The sequence below is a fragment of the Symphalangus syndactylus genome, chromosome 18, assembly GCF_028878055.3.
Source record: "Symphalangus syndactylus isolate Jambi chromosome 18, NHGRI_mSymSyn1-v2.1_pri, whole genome shotgun sequence".
NCBI lineage: Eukaryota > Metazoa > Chordata > Mammalia > Primates > Hylobatidae > Symphalangus > Symphalangus syndactylus.
The window spans coordinates 110,957,852-110,977,061 of record NC_072440.2 but is presented as its reverse complement, the minus strand read 5'-3'; the positions used below and the strand labels follow the sequence as shown (position 1 = coordinate 110,977,061).

Here is a 19,210-nt window from a genome sequence, read left to right as displayed (position 1 = left end):
CTGTGATAACAGTCAAAGGTACCAAGATATGGCATCTTGCAATCTACAATTTCGGCTCCATTTCAAGCCAAATGTGGCCAGATACTTAGAAAATTGTCAATTGCCATTATCTGGAAAACCGTAGTGATGATATATAGTTACAAAACCACACATCTTGTCTACCGTCTGTTATGTCTCTTTTGTTCCGTGAGAGTCTGGGGAAAATCCAGGAATCTGCCTACCTCGTGTTTCCTTGCCCTGGTGTTTAGTCACTGCTCTGAGTAAGAAGCATGATCGTAGACCCAGTGGATCTCTCTCCTGACATGCAAAATCATTCCCCAGAGAAAATCGGCTGATAAAGTGCCTCAGAGAGGCTCATGCTGCATGGGCCCCTATTAGCAGAGGGTTTCCCCTTTTCTCACATAAGAGGCGCGGTCCTGGAAAATCATGTAAAATAAGCCATGGTGACTGCATTAGGGAGCCCTGGATTTCAGGAAGCCATGGCATGGAGCCAGTCGTTTACCAAGTCAGGAATTTGTCTGATGAGCAGTGATTGAACACGCCTCTGCTTTGCATCGTTTGTCCAATGAGCGGTGATTGAACATGCCTCTGCAGTAAGGAATTCGTTTGTAATTCACTGCGGCTGCTTCCATTCCACCCTCGGCCTTCCTTTCCTTTTAAAAGGTGTCAGGCTTCTTATCCTCAGGTTGTTTTCCCACAAGACCACCACATCAGACTCCCCTCATAAAACATCAAGAACACCAATGTACCTACGAATCACCTGGGAATACTTCTTAAAAACACAGGCTGTGATATGGCAGGTCTGGTGCGGACCTGAGACTTGACATCACCAACAGGGACCCAGAGATGCAGAGGCTGTTGCTGGCCATGCTGCCCTTTGGGAGTCATGATGGATACATCAACAGTAAATTGCTTAATAATAAAAAGTCAGGATCTCTGAGCCTCACTCCAAACTTGCTAAATCTGAACCGCTCGGATGGGGTGCAGGAATCTGCATCAGCAGGTGACACCTGGCCACACTCAGGCATGGCACAAACACACTAGGAGTGCCCTGCTTCAGAACAGTACTCCAGGCTTTCAGCATTGTCACTGCATCGTGGGCTGTGCACACCTAGAATTTTGAGCTTTACATTAATCTTCTAATTATGTGTGTGTGTGTGTGTGTGTGTGTGTGTGTGTGTATATACACAAAGCTGTATATATATACACACAAAGCTGTATATATATATATATACACACAAAGCTGTATATATATATATATATATATAACTACATGTTTTAATACACATATGTATGTATAGCCACGCATTGCTTAAGGACAGCTATATATTCTGGAAAATGCACAGTGAGGCAATTTTGTCATTGTGCAAACATCATAGGGTGTACTTACAGAAACCTAGATGACCCGTATATTTTTATTTATGTATATTTTCATATAGAAAACCAAATGTTCCAGCACCATTACTGATTATGAGTTCCTTCCTCTAGTTGATCTGCAAGGCCAGTGTCAAGTTCCATTGACCGGGTTTCTGTATATGCTCCATTAGAACCTATGGGGCCACCGTGGTCTGTGCAATCCATTGTTAACTGAAGTGTCATGATGTGGTGCGTGACTGTATAGACACAGGCACACACATTTGTATATGCATACTGAGAGGGTTTTGACTAGCTTTCCTAACATTAAGCTCAATTTAGCCAAGTTTTTCACTTTTGTTGCAGCAACCTACCTCCTATCTGAGCTACAAGCTACGCAGAACCTAACCAACGCACGAGATGCTCTTCTTGGATACCTTGGACATGGTTTTGTCTTAAACAATCCCCTTCTGTTACATGGTCATGTTCAGCATTGAATTGTTGTAGCCTAGATATTTTCTAAAGCTACAACTAGTGAAATAAAAAGTGAGAAGATCCCTAACGGACATGATGAATTTTTTGGTGATAATTTTTTTCTGGCAGAAACTCAGAGGAACCTGATGCCTGCACTTTCACTAAATTAGAGAAGTGTTCACATCACATCCACGTAGGGAGAGGAAGGATGTCTGTGAAAGGCTGGAGCCAGGCTGAGGGTGCTCTGTAGACAGGATCACTCACATGAAGTCACCTGAGCTGCGTATCAGCAGCGGGGAGCCGATGGCAGGGCAGCTGGGACTTGGAAGAGGGGAGGGAGACCTGCCAGGGCTGTCAGGAAAGGCCTCAGGGCTGGGTCTGAGCTGAGTCCTTAAGAAGCCATGAGGTTCAGGTAAGCAAGGAAAGAACAATGATAGAAAGATCTGCTTCTTTTTTTTTTTTTTTAATTAATAGACTGGTTTTTTGGATGATTTTAGATTTACAGAAAACTGAATGGAAGGTGAAGAGTAGCCTGTGCCCCTCACCGCCCCCACCTCCCCTGTTCCTAACACTTGCGTCCTCTGGTGCGTTGTCACAGCCAGGAGCTAGTGTGGATACTGCCACACTCATAACATCCACGTGGCTCAAGGGGACTTCCCACAGGTCTCAGGGTGGCAGCATTTTCTTCAAGTCCACAATAGAAATGGTTCCATCTGAAGCCCGACCACCTTCTTACCTGTGTCTCCGATCGAGGCACATTCCCTTCCCTGAATCAATCATGGTGGTGGAGATGGTGAGAGTTCTGGCCTGAATTGTGTGTGGGCTGCGCCTTGCCTCCCTGGGCTGGGGGCAAGGTCATAGCTCTGGGATCGGAGAAGGGATCCCCAGGGGGAGACACGGCCACTGGCAGGAGGAGTAAAAGAGTAGGAGGAAGGCAGGACTACGGCAAAACCAGCAGGTGCCACAGGGACGAACAGAAAGGGGCTTAATGAACAGATGATGGATACTTCGGAAGGAGGGAGAGACTAGACCTGCTTCTGCGAACAACAAAGAGCACAGCCTCCTCCAAGCTTTGGCTTAGAACAGGACTCAAATCCCTGCTGTTTTGTCACATATTGATAACAGACTAGTATGGAAAATGCATTCAATGTGACATAATGTAATACAGTGACCAGATATATTAATCACAGCATGATGACAACTGTGAAAACCTAAAAGCAATCTACAATGTCCATCACAAAGATAAAGCTTAAGAAAACCATAACTCCACAAGGAAATTCTAGGCCGTAGTTACAGTTGTATTTCTGAATAACATTTAATGACATGGGAAAATGCTGATATTACAAACTATATTTTGAAAAGTATAAAACCATGAATATGCATAAAGTATATTTACAGCAACAAGTAAACTTGGGAAGATGTCTCTGAATAGGGTGTTTAGTGGGTTTTTTTTCCCCTTTGTATTTACAGCCTCCAAAAATAAGCAGCATTGTCCTGAGAAAGTTAAAAATGGCGGATCCATAATTCAGTATTTTCTAGTAATAGAACCAGCACCTGAGCTCTGATATTAGGCAGTAGCATAAAACACTGGCCAGGGTGGGAACGGGAGGAGTGGGAAGGGAGGGGCAGGTGCAGTGTTGAGGAATCAGTGGGCACTGCTGTGGAATTCAGGGTGATGTTTTATTTCAGGCATCCATTAGCATGGCTCTCCAGCTCTCAAGAGAAGGGGTGCTGGAGTTCTGGCTTTTAAACTCTGAAATAAGCACCTGAGACTCTCTCTAGCAAATTTGAAATGTAACTCTTATGGCCTGAATACCAGATCCAAAAGTAACCTTAAAGTTCGTATCCTAATTGGCCATTCTCACTTTCAAATTGTTCCCTTTACTTACTGTTTTATTGCCGAAATCACAATGAGCTGACTCTAGGGCAATTAAATATTAAATGGCAAACTATTTGTGTAATTTTTCACATTTCAGTTGTGATGACTTCAAAAATGTCTTGAGAATTTTGTTTGGTGCAAGGATTACCAGAAGGTCACCAATTAATTAAAGCCAAGATAATTTCAGTGTTTCAAAGACATAATTCAGTGAACTTTGGATTATTTTTACTGGCTGAAGGAAAAAGTACAGGGTCAACAATGAAAAACATCAAATTTGTTACATTGTTGAATATTTTAGATTTTTCTGCATGAAATATTTTAACTTAGAGATTAAATATCTGAGCTTGAATTGTAAACCATAGAGCATTATTCAAAAGTGAGATTAGTTTGGTCATTATTATTGTTAAAATAGTTGTGAACTACAACAGGTCAGACCAATTAAAAGTGTATTTGGTTAAATTGGTTAGCAGATTTTTCGTTCATTTCTGAAATAGAACTAAGTTTACTTCTAAAAAGCAGAAGACCGTCTACACAATATTTTCTGTCCATTTTTGTACTCCAGTAAATATATAAACTCATTCACTTTCACATGCATTAAATGTTTCTTAAAATTAATCCCTAATTTAATCTAAAAGGAATCCAAAATGGTTTTCTAAAATTATGCCCAATTGCGTGTGATAGACAAGATATCATAGATATCAATCTTATGTATCTAAGATAAAGGAGATAGACATTTTCCTGTCAATAATGGATCTATTATATTTGCCCCAAACTGACAGAGATGAGGATGTGGCGACTCATCAAAACTCACAGCAGTACATAAAGTTTAGTGTTAGCAATTTACACTAATAGGGGCTGAGGATTTAATTGAGGTGGACACACATGCAGTCACACTATTGTAAATTTTTAAGTTTTTCAACTGAAAGTAGCTGCTGCTTTTCATGGAACGTTCTGTGTTTCTTGCAGGTGAGCACATTCGATTGGGTGCGAGCAGAAAGGACCTATCACCTCTGTGAGGTGCTGTTTAAAGTTCACAAGGTAGGTATCTTTTGCACTTTAGATGCTTTCATACAAATAAGATGCCCTTTGGGCTTGCGGAATGAGAGGATTGTTTGTTCTGCATGGGCCATTGAAATAGTAAAATCTGAAACAGTAAAATAATGTGACGATCTGGACCCATCCTCCTGCCCTACCTGGTACGTGGGTTCTAGCTGTCACCCTGTTGCTCATCAAGGCAGGATGAATGGATGACGGGGTGTGTCTGTGTGTATGTGGTATGTGGTGTTTGTGTGTGTTTTAGGGGAGAGATGTGTTTTAGGACGTCCGCTTACAATAATTTATTCCAAGAACTTTAGATTTTGTTACTGCTGCTGCTGTTATTGAAATTGTTTTCAACAAATCAGATACAAATTTGCCCCAGGGTCTGGCCAGTTTGCTGCTCATGGTTCCTAGGGTAGGTAATGACTGAGCCTTCCTCCAGGGGACACACCTTACTGGTGGTGTGCCCGGAGCCTGGAGGTGCAGCAGAGCCCTAGCCTGGGCCCCCGCCCACCTGACTGCAGAGGTGTCTCCACAGCAAGGCGACGATGCACTCACAGTGGCCGGGTGCCACCGTGTCCTAGTATGTGACTCAGTGCATCATGTAAATAAACCACCTGTGTCTTTTTCATGTAGGAGTACACAAAACAAAGACAAATAGGTATATTAAGTGAAAGTTTTAAAATACGTACCTTTTAGTCTGAGAATTTGACCGAAAAGAGTTATCCGTCTAAAGTTAGAAGTTTTGAATAACGATTTGTCTTTCAAAGTTTGGTTTGTTTTCTTAAATTGAAAATATCCTCACAAATAATATTCTCTATCTGTAGTTGCTTTATTTTAAATTTAAATCTGGAATTTCAGACTGCCTTTAATGGAAACATGTACAAGGGAAATACATTTCCATAATAATATTATCAAACGATAAATACATTTCTTTCCCATTTTTGAGAAATTTATTTGGGCAACATTTTTCTGCATTGTTCCCATTTTTGTTGAATATGGTAATGAAGGAGATGAAGGAAAGGGCTGGATGTATTTAAATTAAGACTCCTAATTACAGGTTGTAATAAACAATCATTGATCAGAAAGTGAACATTTCTGTGCTAGGCATATTCATTAAAAAAAGGAATAAAATCAAATAAAATATTAACCGTGGTTTTCTCTTAGTGATGGCTTTTCTAGCTATTGTTGCTTTCATTTTAAAAATTACTCTGTTTTCTAAATTATCTGTGACAGGAATGCATTATTTTGAAAATGGTAAAAAGGAAGCCTTATGTTAACATGAGCCTCTTGGTTGTAGATGATATGCAGGTCATTTCATTCATCACAGTTCCACAGAGGAATCGGTAGAGTTCTTGGCCTTTTTGTTTCCTTTGCATGGGCTCCTCATCAACACATTTTCGCTTCTCCCCCCTCTTATTTCAGAGGATTCTCCTTCCGTGCACCTGAGATGTTCTTTAGGTACTGGGGTGTCTTTGAGAGATTATTGTATCTTACATATGTGGTTCATTAGTAATCTATAGAGCCATCTCATTTTCCCAGGAAGATTATAAAAAAAATTTTAGTAAATTTTATATGAAGTATTTATGAAATCATGAAATTAGCCAGTAGAATGGCTGTGGCAAAGGTATTAAACTAAAAATGGGGTAAATAATAATAATAAATCTATAGCATTCAATGTTTTTTAAAAAGAGATTATATGAGTTGAATGTCCTATTTGGAAGTCTTAAAATAATGATCTTACAAAATCATATTGACTGCTTTTACACATGTTTAATGCTGATGTTTATCGTTTAGCGTACATAGATTTAAAAGTAAATGCATTCAATTCATTTTCAGAAATGTAAATAAATATGTGAGTATCATAAGAACTAGTACTTTTTCATATAGATTCTTTAAATATCCATAATTAACATTTCAAAGTGTACTCATTAATATTTAGACCAGAAATCAAATTCTGAAGTTGTGATTTTATTTTTTCTCTGATACCTTCTCTGCTCTAAAAATTACTCTTTCCAACTCTTAAAATTATGTGTTCTATATTTCAACACTCATCACGAAATAGATGAGAAAATTGCATCAATCAGCCTTGATTGCAGTCATGAGCGAAATGATAAACAGCTTTCGTGCAGCATGGCAGAAAAGCGCTCTGGACGCTATGGAGTGTCCTGTGTGAAATCCATGGGTCTGTCCTCTCAACCTAAAGATACCCCATTAAATTTTCAGGAAAAGTCAATATTCTCATATGTTTGGCAGAAGATCTTAGTAATGATAGCTGTCTTTATTGAGTACTTCCCTAGTAACCTTGCTAAGCACTTTGCTATGTCCTTGAGTTAATTCTCTCCCCACCTAAGGAGAACTCTGTTTTGTAGCTAAGAACTCAGAATCAGGAAGTGGACTTTCCAGAAGCCAAGCAGAGGCAGGGATGGGGCCCAGACTCAAGTGGCTGCAAAGCTCATCCCGAATCCTGCTCTATTCCACGTGCTAGAAACAGTGGTGTTCTGGGAGCCTGTCGTGAGTGGCCATTAAGAGTTCTAGAACGTGTTCTCCAGGGATCTTCAGGGTAGTCCTGTTGGGATAATATCAACACTGAGAGGAAGAATTCCTAAATGATTTTCCTAAAGCCATGTCAGGACAAAATTGCACCAGAGTTAAAGGCGAAGAAGGCAAGAAGACCTTATTCAAGTCTATTATGATAGGAGAGAGAGATTAAACCCAACTCCACTGAAACAAAGGATGAGAGGGTTTCTACAAGTTGGGCTGGGAAGGAGATTGGGGCCATCACTGTCTGTTGATTGGCTTCCTACAGAGAAACAGAGAGCTTCCCCCATCTTCATGATAGGAGGTGGTTGCACAGCTTAGAGCCAGGCACCTACAAGGCTGGGCTCCATCCTTCCACAGGGACAGGAGATGACACCATCTTCCCGGTGATCACATTTTGAAGGGACAGCTCCCAGCTCCTTGAGAAAGACAGTCCTGAGTTGTACAGCTAGCAAGAGACTTCTAGAAAGATTTAGGTATCAAATGGCAGAGAAAGAACATACAATAATACATTTTCTAAAGCAAATGCTCTAAAGATAGGGAGTTCCAGGTCCCAGAGGTGGGAAGAAGCCAGGTCAAGTCTTAGTCCAGACGAGGAAACCCGAAGGCTCACTCCAGACAAAATAACCGGAAGGCTCAGTCCAGACGAGGTAACCGGAAGGCTCAGTCCAGATGAGGTAACCGGAAAGCTCAGTCCAGACGAGGTAACCCAAAGGCTCAGTCCAGACGAGGTAACCAGAAGGCTCAGTCCAGACGTAACCGAAAGGCTCAGTCCAGACGAGGTAACTGGAAGGCTCAGTCCAGATGAGGAAACCTGAAGGCTCAGTCCAGTTGACGAAACCCAATGGCCTGGCCAGCCACTGACTGACTGTTGACGGCAAGCCGCTGACCTTGAACTTCAGTGCTCAGGGTTTCCAGTCGTATCAACACACTGCGATCCACAAGGGCTGAGTGATTGTTTTTAAAGGAGCTACCGGAACTATCTGGGGAAATGAGCTATATATGAATAATTAATTTTCCTTATGTAGAACTTACAACACATTCTTTGTGAGGCTCAACAGTGGAAAAACAATCCCTTGCTTGATCAAGCAGTCTTACTCCTCAGAATTGAATCTAAAGAAGAGTCCATTATAACATTGAGTTCAGAGGAATCAAAGAGCCATATGTATGAGAATGTTTAAGGATATTCCTTAAATTAATGATATTTGAAGAATAATCAAAAGACCATTGAAAAATATTTTAAAATCTTACAACATATTTTAAGTAATTGCATTATAAATTTATACAATTATATGTACAAATTCACATTACATGAAAGAGAATATTAATAATTATTGTCCTATTATTAAGGTCATATTAATAATTATTGACATATTTTTAAAAATCAGATGACAAAACATAGTAGTAATAAATTTATCTTTTAAATTCCCTTTATTGTTGCTATAATTGTTTCATAATAAATATAAATAGAAAAAATACGTAATTTTAAAATACAACTCTTTTTGTTTTTTTCAGGAAAGGGAACATAATAAGATGATGTCTTACAGTCCTAGGTGGGGGGTGGGCTTTCTTCAGTCGTGGGGGTGGCTGGAAATGCTGTTCTGGATATTGCCAGAGCTGACCCTGCCAGGAGGCCAGGTAGCTGCAAAGCAGACATCAAATCGACATGTACGGCCTGGCTCGGCATTGCCTTAGGACGTGTGTCTTTATAAAAACAGGTAGTGAACTCATGTGAATCTGGGATGTGAGCCCTGCATCCTGGCCGCTCTGTCGTGTAAAGTTATGACAACATTTTTATCACAATTCCATTTCACAGCTCAAAAGTGGAGGCTCTGAGAGAGTGAATTGCTCAAGATCAAACAGCTAATACTGGGCAAAGAAAGCCCTCAAATTTTATCTGACTCCAAAACCTGGTGTTCTTCTATTATAATACACAGCTGCCCAAATACAGCAAGTGATAGGAAAGAAACACAATTGACCTTTGAACAACATGGGCTTGAACTGTATGGGCTCATTTGTATGCCAATTGTTTTCTATAAGTATGTTGGAAAATTTTTTGAAAACAATTTAACAATTTTAAAAACCTCTTAAGACAAACTGTGTAGCTTAGAAATATCAAAACATTAAGGAAAAGTTATAGATGTCATGAATTCATACAATATATGTAGATACTAGTCTATTTCATCATTTACTCCTGTAAAATATAAATCAATCTATTTGGCACCATCTGCAGTGGAGAGGAATATAGACAAAGATAAAGATGCAGCGTTAAATCATTCCTGCCCATGGTTAACTGTAGCACATAGTGTTACATGGGTTTCTGAGTAAAATGTCTTAATCATCCCTGTGGAAGCAATTTCTCTCTCCAGTAAATTGCAGGGCATGGTAACGAGTGATCTCTCAGAGTTCTTGTGTACCTTCTCTCCTTCGTGTTGAGTCCAGTAACGTAAACCTTGAATAACACCCCGGGACCCACACGAAGTGCCACGAGGGATGTTACAAGTGCCCCCAAGAAGCAGGAGTGTCACAGCATTGCCAAAAAGCTGAATTGTTTGCTGTGCACCACAGATTGAGGTCTGCAGCTGTGGATGCCACCATTTCAGACCATTCGTCTCATAAACAGATGATGTAAACTTATGGTGTCACTAAATACAGTGCAGTGTTCTAAGTACATCTTCTCTTCTCTGTGATTTTCTCAATAACATTCTCTATTCTCTAGCTTACTTTCTTAATTCATTTATTTATTTAGAGATAGGATCTTGCTATATCATCCAGGCTGGTCTTAAATTCCTGGGCTCCAGTGATGCCCCTGCCTCTGCCTCCCAATTAGTTGTGATTACAGGTGTAAGCCACTGTGCCTGGATTCATTTATTCTATTCTAAGAATGTAGTATATTATACGTATAACATACAGAATATGTGTTAATTGACTGTTCATGTTATTAGTAAAGCTTCTGATCAACAATAGACTACTAGTAGTTAAGTTTTAGGGGGGTCAAAAGTTATGCGTGAATCTTCAACTGTGTGAGAGCTGGCGCCCCTAATCCCTGGGTTGTTCAAGGCCCAACTATAATGAGCCATTCAATGGGGGATGTGCGTTCCCACATAAATATCTTCCAAAAGTTTTTCTTTATCAGTTTTTGACATTTAAATTCAGTGGATAAAGAGATACTTTCTGCACCATAAGGTCAATGATGAACATGTTGTTCTTGGTTTGTGACGTGTAACCCTATAGGTTCCAGGTATCCCACCTGAAGGAGAGGATCCAGAGGGCCCCAGAATTAAAGTGCAGTTTCTGTACTGAAGGCTCATTTAGGGTTAGCAACGTATGCACACTACACCCATTCACGTACACACACATTCATGTGCACATACATTTCCACATGTACACATGTTCGTGTGTGCACACACATTCTCATGTGCACACATACACGCACACGTTCTCACGTGCACACACCACAAGGCATTTGGTGTCTGGATGATGCACAGGGATAAATGTGCAATGCTCTCCATGACCAGAGGGTCATCCTGCAGAGCCATCTGAGGGGCCAGGAGAGCCAGGGCATCCCCCCCGGAGAGGCCAGGAGGCCTGCCTGAGACACACCAGTCGTAGTTTTTACCTCAAACCTGTGCCTAGAGTGCATGTGTCAGCATATTTCAAGTAAAACTGTTTGGCCAACTGCTGAGTTCATGTGGATTTTGGGACTGGACCTTGAACGTAAGTGTGAGTGGGGACTGTCCAGCTTGGCTGGTTGGCCCAAGTGAATGGAGATATCTCAGAATCATGATGGGAAGACCCAGCAGGTGGGCAGCTCCCCTTCCTTTCTGCTGCCATATGCAGGGCTGTGGGTGAACACCACATTCTCATTCAGGACTTTGGAAACCCCAGCCCAGGTGTCTCACCTTGTTTCCCTTCACTGGGGAGAGACTGGTGCAGCAAAATTGACGTTGGGGTGCAGTGTCCCAGGAAGGTGTCTGGTGGGGGCTCTTCAGGGTGGATCTGTGGACCAGTAAATGAATGGGTGAGCTGAGAACTGAGGTGGGTCCAGAGAGAGACAGACAGAGACAAAGAGAGGGACAGAGAGAGACAGAGAAACAGACATAAAATAGAAAGAGATAGAAACAGAAAGACAGAAACAGAGAGAGAAAGACAGAGACACAAAGAGAGACAGAGACAGAGAGAGAAATGGAGACAGAGAGAGACAGACGGAGATAGACAGAGACAGAGACAGAGAGGTGCCAGCCAGGTATTGAGTGTGCGTTCACCATGCACCTCCATGCTGTTGACCTAGTAATTGTGACAACTGGGACCCCCAGTCTTTCTCTTCTGCCCTTGAGAAAATGAATCCCGAAGTGGGGTGCAACCTTGCAGATGGGGAAAAGAAGTGGGGAGCTCCCCAGGCTGCTCTGTGCAGCACAGGCTGGCAGCATCCAAGTCACCTTGGTGGTCACAGAGTAAAACCTGTGATATAATAGACATGCTGTAAGTAACTTACATCTCTGGGTTAAACGATTAACCAGAAATGGAACATCATTACATCATTCCCTTTGTCAGGCCTTTGGGTTGGTGGAATGAGCTCCTGGGTGGCCGGGTGCCTTGTCGTGCTTTAGAGGCGTTTTGGGCACTCGGTCCTTTATCTCAGGATAGTGAACTCGCGAGGAGAGGAAGAGTCAGTAATTCTATAGAGACTCGGAGGCGCAGGGGACGCACTTAGTTTGAGTGGTGGCGGTGTTTTCAGTGTTTTTTGGTTTTGTGATAAACACAAGCATCAATGTCTCAAGACTTTCATCTTTATCTTTTTTTTGTTGTTGTTTTTTTTTTTTTTTTTTTGAGACAGGGTTTCCCTCTGTCACCCAGGATGGAGTGCAGTGATGTGATCTTGGCTTTCTGTAACCTCGGGCTTCTGGGCTCAAGTAGTCCTGCTGCCTCAGCCTCCCAAATAGCTAGAACTACAAGCGTGTGCTGCCACACCTGGCTAATTTGTTGTATTTTATTTATTCATTTATTTTTGTAAAGACAAGGTCTGCCATGTTGCCCAGGCTGGTCTCAGACTCCTGGGCTCGAGCAGTCCACCTACTTCAGTCTCCCAAAGTGCTGGGATTACAGGCGTGAGCCATCACACCCAGCCTCATCTTTCTCTTCACAGTAAAACAGGAAAGTGTGTGGTGACCAGTATTTTAAGGGAAAGGCACTTACAGAGAATTAGGCTTTTGACATAATTTATTGACAGATATTTGTCTGTGGACCACTTCCGCACCAGCTGTGCATGAGAAGGCTCATTGCTCTGAATTTGCCTACTTGTCTGCACCCAGGAGACCATTTCCCAGATCACGCAAATGCTGCCTTCTCCCCACGCCAGGGCACTCAGCATGGGAATGACCTTCCAGCGCTGCACGTTTCCAATCCATGCTCTGTTTTTCAGTTCTGGCTCACAGAGGACTGCTGGTTGCAAGCAAACTTGTATCTGGGTCTTCAAGATTTTGACTTCGAGGACCAGAGGCCCTATTGCTTCAGCGTCGTGGCCGGCCATGGGAAGAGCCATGTTTTCAATGTGGAGCTTGGCAGCGAGCTGGCCGTGTGGGAGAAATCCTTCCAAAGAGCCACATTCATGGAAGTTCAGAGAACCGGGGTGAGTGAACAACTCACACTCTTCTCACCTACACCTGCTCGGGTGTCTGAGACAAAGCGTTGGGGTATATGTAGCAATTTATTGGGGGAAAAGGGGAATCTTCAGGTGAGAATTTTTCACCTGAGCAACTGTGTGGAAATGATCGTTCACACGGAGTCATGCGCTCCGTGGATAACGTGAGCTGTAGTGTAAGGGAAGGGGAGGAGAGGATTTTGTGTCTGTGTCTACACTGAATGTGAGGAACGGGCTGCATCGCTTTCCAAGCAGGGACTCTACCAATGTGGCACTCAGATTCCTGATAAGTGATGACACTTCTAGCCTGTGCTCCAGGAGACAGAACACCTAGCTTACAAATGAGTAAAATATGTCGTGCAATTACTTGGATGTTTGTAATATTTTAAGGCACCTTAATGGTTCTTCCTCTCAAACTTAATATGGTCCAAAGGAGAATATAAAATAGCTTGTGTGTCTGAATTGCTTTTTCTTGCTGACAACAGCAAATATATCACTCACAAATTTGAATGTGTACCATGTGAAGGGATAAGGAAGAATGCATTATAATCCTCCTTATCCGAAATAGTGGGATGATCCTTCAGGGAGGATGTGTGCCGCAGGAATGAAGAGTGACAGGAGATAAATGAGGCAACGCATCACAGAGGAGCTCTGACTTCACACCAAAGTCCAGGGCTCCCGCCTGGCTGAGCGCAGAGAATGCTGTGTGTGAACTTAGTAACTAAAGATGGCTACTTCATTTAAATATACATATATATACTTTGAATGTGAAAATATTCTGTGTTATGTATCTTTCATTGAGGGTGTCAAAATGTATCCAGGCTCCTTGGTGTGCCATCACAGAGCACAAAGCATCCCTGTAACTAATGCACACTGAGATCTCTTAGTCCAGAGAATGAAGTCACACCCAGATCTTCACAGAAACCGATGCCAACGTTTATTCTCATTTATCCCAGGCCACTGTGATTTTCCCCTCAAATTGGGCACCCTAAATTGGAATTATGGTTGATTCCTGATGCTTAAAGTAACCTGTATATTTGAAGCATCCAATTCATTAACCATTATAGAACATTACATACTGGAAAGAAAATTACTAAACATAGGATCCCTCATCTCAGGGACTTACTCAAATGTATGGTGGCATTTAGCCACTTAGAAACCATCAGTACTAAAGGTTCAAGTCATTAAATGGCAAAGTGAAAGAGCGTTTCTGGGACAAGGTGAACTTTCTGCTTGTTTTCTTTAGATGATAGCAGTAATCATTTTGCTTTCAACGTAAATCCTGGAGAAGTAGAGAGAATTCTCCATTCGCTGTGTATGCGGGGGCTGCCCCACGCCCTCTAGTGCCCCAGGGCCTGTGCCTGGCTGAGCAGAGTCATGGTGGCCGTTCAGACTCATCTATGGGAAGGTGACAGGTTACAGGAGAAGATATCCTGAATAAGAGCAATCATAGAATTACAGTGTTGGAGGGAGGGTGAAAGGTTAGTAATTTCATCTAGTACCCAGATGTAGTGAAATTAATGTCTGAAGCATTCTAGAGGGTGGAAGTTTACTTAGGATTCCTAAAAAAATAGAAATTCTTTATGAATAGTCCTTCCTTACGTTCTGTACTATCCTTATTCCACTAAAGGGGGTGAAGTCTGGGCATGGTGGTTCATGCCTGTAATCCTAGCCCTTTGTGAGGCTAAGGCAAGAGGATCCCTTGAGCCTCAGAATTAGAGACCAGCCTGGGAAACCAAGCCCAAGAAACCTAGAAGCCCCATCTCTGCAAAAAATAATAATAAAATATTAGCCAGGCATGGTAGCTCATGCCCGTAGTTCCAGCTACTCAGAAGGCTGAGTGGGGAGGATCTCTTGAGTCCAAGAGTTCGAGGCTGCAGTGAGCTATGATGGCACCACTGCACTCCAGCCTGGGCCACAGAGTGATACCCTGTCTCAAAAGAAAAAAGGTGTGGGGTAGGGTGGGAGTGGGTTCAGAGCTGGGGTTGGACTTTCATGGTCAGGACATCTTTCCTAGAGGAAGTGGTTAATCTCTTTTAAAAATCACTGGTATCTTGCACAGGTGGAGAAGATAAGGCATTCCCAGTGGGAAGCATTGAAAAATTAGGCTAATGCTCCATTTGGCAGAATGAAAGATCTAAGATTCGGGCTAGGACTCAGCAGGCAGCAATGTGCCCAGGTGAATTTTAGAGGAAACATTTTCAATAATCCAGGATTGAGATAACGAAGACCTTTCATGGGGGATGGAGGCAATGAGGGTGTTAACAAGTTGGCACACCTGCAGAGACTGTAAGTGGGCGTGGGCATCCATCTACGTTTTTGCAGGACTGTGTTGAGTGGGGCTGTGGGGGCCACGATGACCACTGTTGGGAAGAACTGCTAGGGCCGTGCCATGCTGCCCATGACTGACTTGCTGGATCTTCACAACTCAGCAAAGTGGACGCCCTCAAAGAAGCCCCAGGTGGATGCTTCCTTGTGCAGGGTGGCAAGGTCATGCAAGACCTCTCAGGGCAATGGATTCCCAATTTCCGCCTCACTCAGGACCCGTGTTTTAGGAACCCACCCTGCAAGCATTTCCTGAGCTCCACCCCATGTAGTGGCCTGACTTCTATCAGATCTGCCCATGGTGTCCTGGGAAGGACAAAGCATTTCAAAATTAGATAGACCTACTCCCTCTTCGTGAATTAGAGAAAATAGTTCTCTAAAACTCCATTACATAAACTGTAAATTAAGTATTATAACTCATCATGGAGTACTTATAAAATTATATTACATTTAGTAATATCTGTAAATGAATTAAGTCAAATGCCTAATACTCTATACTAGGCTGGATGCATTGCGTGTACATCATTTAACTTTTTTAATGTCTAAGATACAGTTGTTCTTTTCTTTTCCCGTTTATTTTACAAATGGTAAACGAAAGTTCAGAAGGGCTATGTTACTTCTCCGCAGTCATCTAGAGACTAAACCACAATGGCAGAATCTACACAAGATTTCAAGAATTGCTGTCTTGAGAGTCACGTTCTTTCTGCTGAAACATTCAGCCTCACATGTGACAGAAATGAAATAATGTGAAGGTGCCTAGAACAGTCCCTGGCGTATTTCAAACTCTCCGTAAATGTGTTCTTGATTCAATAGCACTGCTGGATTTCTTTTCTCCACCTTCTATCTCCATTTTGCTTGTTTTGCTAGTTTTTTCTACTATTTCCTGACTTTGATCGTATTCCAACTCGACTCACAATTTTAAATCTCCAGAAGAATTACATGTGTATAGTGTTGATAGCGTTGATTTTTCTTTACTAATTGTAACACTTTTCCAGCATTGATTAGCGTGTTCATTCCTTCTCTAAAAGGATTTCTGAAAGGAAAGCCCTGCACCCTTCACAAGCTCTGCATCTAAACTCATGACACTTCTTCACAGTCGTTTCTGAATGCACCTATGTGAGGTCAGTACATTTTACAGAAAGGTTCTCCATCATCAGGGTAGTAGCTTCGTGCATGTCCTTAACCGCCTTATCAACATTATTAGTCTCTTAAATAATATCTACATTACAAATACTGTTCCAAGTTACCCAGAATTCAGTGTCACACACATGTGTAAGAGAATAACAGCCCTTCCGTGTTCCAACCTCTCCATCCCTGCCTCCCAAGCTGAGGTACAAATGCCAATATTATGTTATATAATCTTCAAACTGTTTTTACACATATTCAAGTATATTTTTTCCTTTTTATTGAAAAGTCATCACATATGCATGTTGTTCTGCAATTTACAAGACTTTTGTACATTTTCATGTCAATTTATCTAAATTTTTGTTTATACCAGCTATGTCCTGTTAGAATTTAAAATTAAAAATGTATATCTTTCCTAATAGCAACACAAAAACACAAAGTATAAAATATCTATCAGATAGGATGCCTTTGGCTACAAGTAAGAGAAAGTTTTTGACTCACCCAACCATAAACAATACCGAATGTTGCTATTATTTCCCATGACAAGGTTTCCATACTCCACCTTGCTGAGCTTTGAGGTCTAGATTGTGCCTCGGTGTGGCTCCCCTCCTGGTCATAAGATGCCTGCAGAAGCAACAAGCATTCATGTCGGTGTTCAGGGGAGGCAGAAAATGGCCTCCATAACCCACTGAGGATGTCCCCTTCAGCCTGGCTGTGCCAGCCTAGGTCATGAGCCCATCAGACCAAAGTACTCATCTAGGGAACGCCATTGGCTGATTGGCCTCTCATCAAGGGAATGCCGTTGGCTGATTGGCTTCTCGTCAAGGGAACACAGTTGGCTGATTGGCTTCTCATCAAGGGAATGCCATTGGATGATTGGCTTCTCGTCAAGGGAACGCCATTGGATGATTGGCTTCTGCGAACCAGCACCCACCCTGGGGACTGGAAATGAAGTCAGCAATGGTCCCAACCTTTATGGTACCAGGGGCTGGTTTTGTGAATGACAGTTTTCCCACGGACAGGGTCAGGGGGATGGTTTGGGGATGATTCAAGCACATTACATTTATTGTGCACTTTATTTCTATTATTATTACATTGCAATCTATAATGAAATAATTATACAACCCACCATAATGCAGGTGAGGTCCCTGACTTTGTGTTCCTGCAACTAGACAGTCCCATCTAGGGGGATGGGAGACAGTGAAAGATCCTTAGGCATTAGGTTGTTATAAGGAGTGTGCCACCAAGATCCCTCACAGGTGCAGTTCACAATACGGTTCCCACTCCTTTGAGACTCTAATACTTCTGCTCATCTGACAGGAGGCAGAGGTCAGGTGGTAATGCTCACTAATCCAGCTCCTGCTGTGAGGCCCAGTTCCTGACAGGCCACAGACTGGTACTGGTTAAAAAAAAAAAAAAGTATTCTATTAGAAAGGACATCCCAGGAGCAGGTGCAGAAAGGACATCCCAGGAAACAGGTTTAGAGAGGACACCCCAGGGGACAGGTGTAGAAGGGATATCCCAGGGAGCAGGTGTAGAAAGGACACCCCTGCCTGCCTGCCTCGGGGAATGGGACCTCACTGAGGCAAACCAAGCTGTCCTCCTTCCAGACAGCTCCCTTGGTAGGAGCATTCTCCCTAATGGGCCCGTCTTTCCCTCCTGCTCCATTTCTGGACTTAGGTTTGCTCTCTGGTCTGAGCTGCTCTCACAGAACACCAGTCTCTTCTGCCTGTTTCCGAGTTTCAGAAATTTTTCTGATAATTTCTCCTTTTTGTTTATAAAGACTCTCCAGAGACTATTCTTGTTCACACACTGGTTAATATTCTGGCATTAGTAGTTGCTTGGTATCATGTGCAACAGAATTTTAAGCAAATCAAGGTGGCTTTGTGATTCATTAATGCCTTTACCACTCCTACCGTACCATCAAGACAAGCACAGTCAAAAAGAGCTTCTGTTTATGGAAGATGTGCAAAGGCAATTCAGTGGAGAAGGGAAAGCCTTCTGAACAAATTATGCTGGGATAATTGGATGCCCATATACGAAAAAAAGAACTTTGACTCATTATATACATAAATGTTATATATATAAGTATAAACTCAAAATGAATATAGAACTAAATATAAGTGCAAAACTATAAAACTTCTAGAAGAATAAACAGGGTAAAGTCTTTGTGACCTCTGGTTATGCAAATATTTCTCAGATACAAAACCAGAAGCACAAACCATGAAAGAAAATTGGTAATTTAGACTTGAAATTAAAAGCATCTATTATTTGAAAAACACTGCTGATATAATGAAGAGAATATATGAAAACTGGGAGAAAATATTTGCAAGGCATATAACTGATAAAGGACTTCTATCTATAATGCATAAAAAGATCTCAAAGCTCAATGATTAGAAAAACAATAAGAAATTTGGGAAAAGGCTTGAATAAACACTTCAAAAAAGATTTCTAGATGGGAAATAGGTATGTTAAAATATGCTCCAAATCATTAGCATGTGGGGAAGTGCAAATTAAAACAGTGAAATCTCACAGCACACATATTAGAATGAGTAAATTTTAAAAGACTTATGATGCCAAGTGTTGTTGAAGGAACTGGAACTTTCATTCACTGTTGGTGGCTGTGGAAAATTGCACACCCAGCTTGACAATGTCTTAAAAGTAAAGACAAATTGACCATAAGATCCAGAAAGTTTCTCATTACCCTGGTGTATGCAAAAATGCTCATAACAGCTTCATTTGTAAACAACAATAACTAAAAACAACGCAAATGGTCACTGACATAGGAGTCAATCAAAAATGTGTGTGTTTCTATATAAAGGAGTGGAATTCAT

The 19,210-nt window shown here is 41.8% G+C and overlaps 1 protein-coding gene across 8 annotated transcripts in view; it reads left to right on the top strand.

The window, feature by feature from the left end:
- SNTG2 (syntrophin gamma 2) overlaps nucleotides 1-19,210 on the top strand; it is a 400,470-nt gene that overhangs the window by 294,189 nt on the left and 87,071 nt on the right. For 7 of the 8 annotated variants that reach the window (XM_063622867.1, XM_063622865.1, XM_055252588.2 and 4 more), the window contains 2 exons: nucleotides 4,673-4,744; nucleotides 12,708-12,914. In XM_063622867.1, the coding sequence (XP_063478937.1) occupies nucleotides 4,673-4,744; nucleotides 12,708-12,914 (279 nt within the window). The remainder of the gene's footprint in view (nucleotides 1-4,672; nucleotides 4,745-12,707; nucleotides 12,915-19,210) is intronic. The other variant, XM_063622870.1, reaches the window with a different exon arrangement.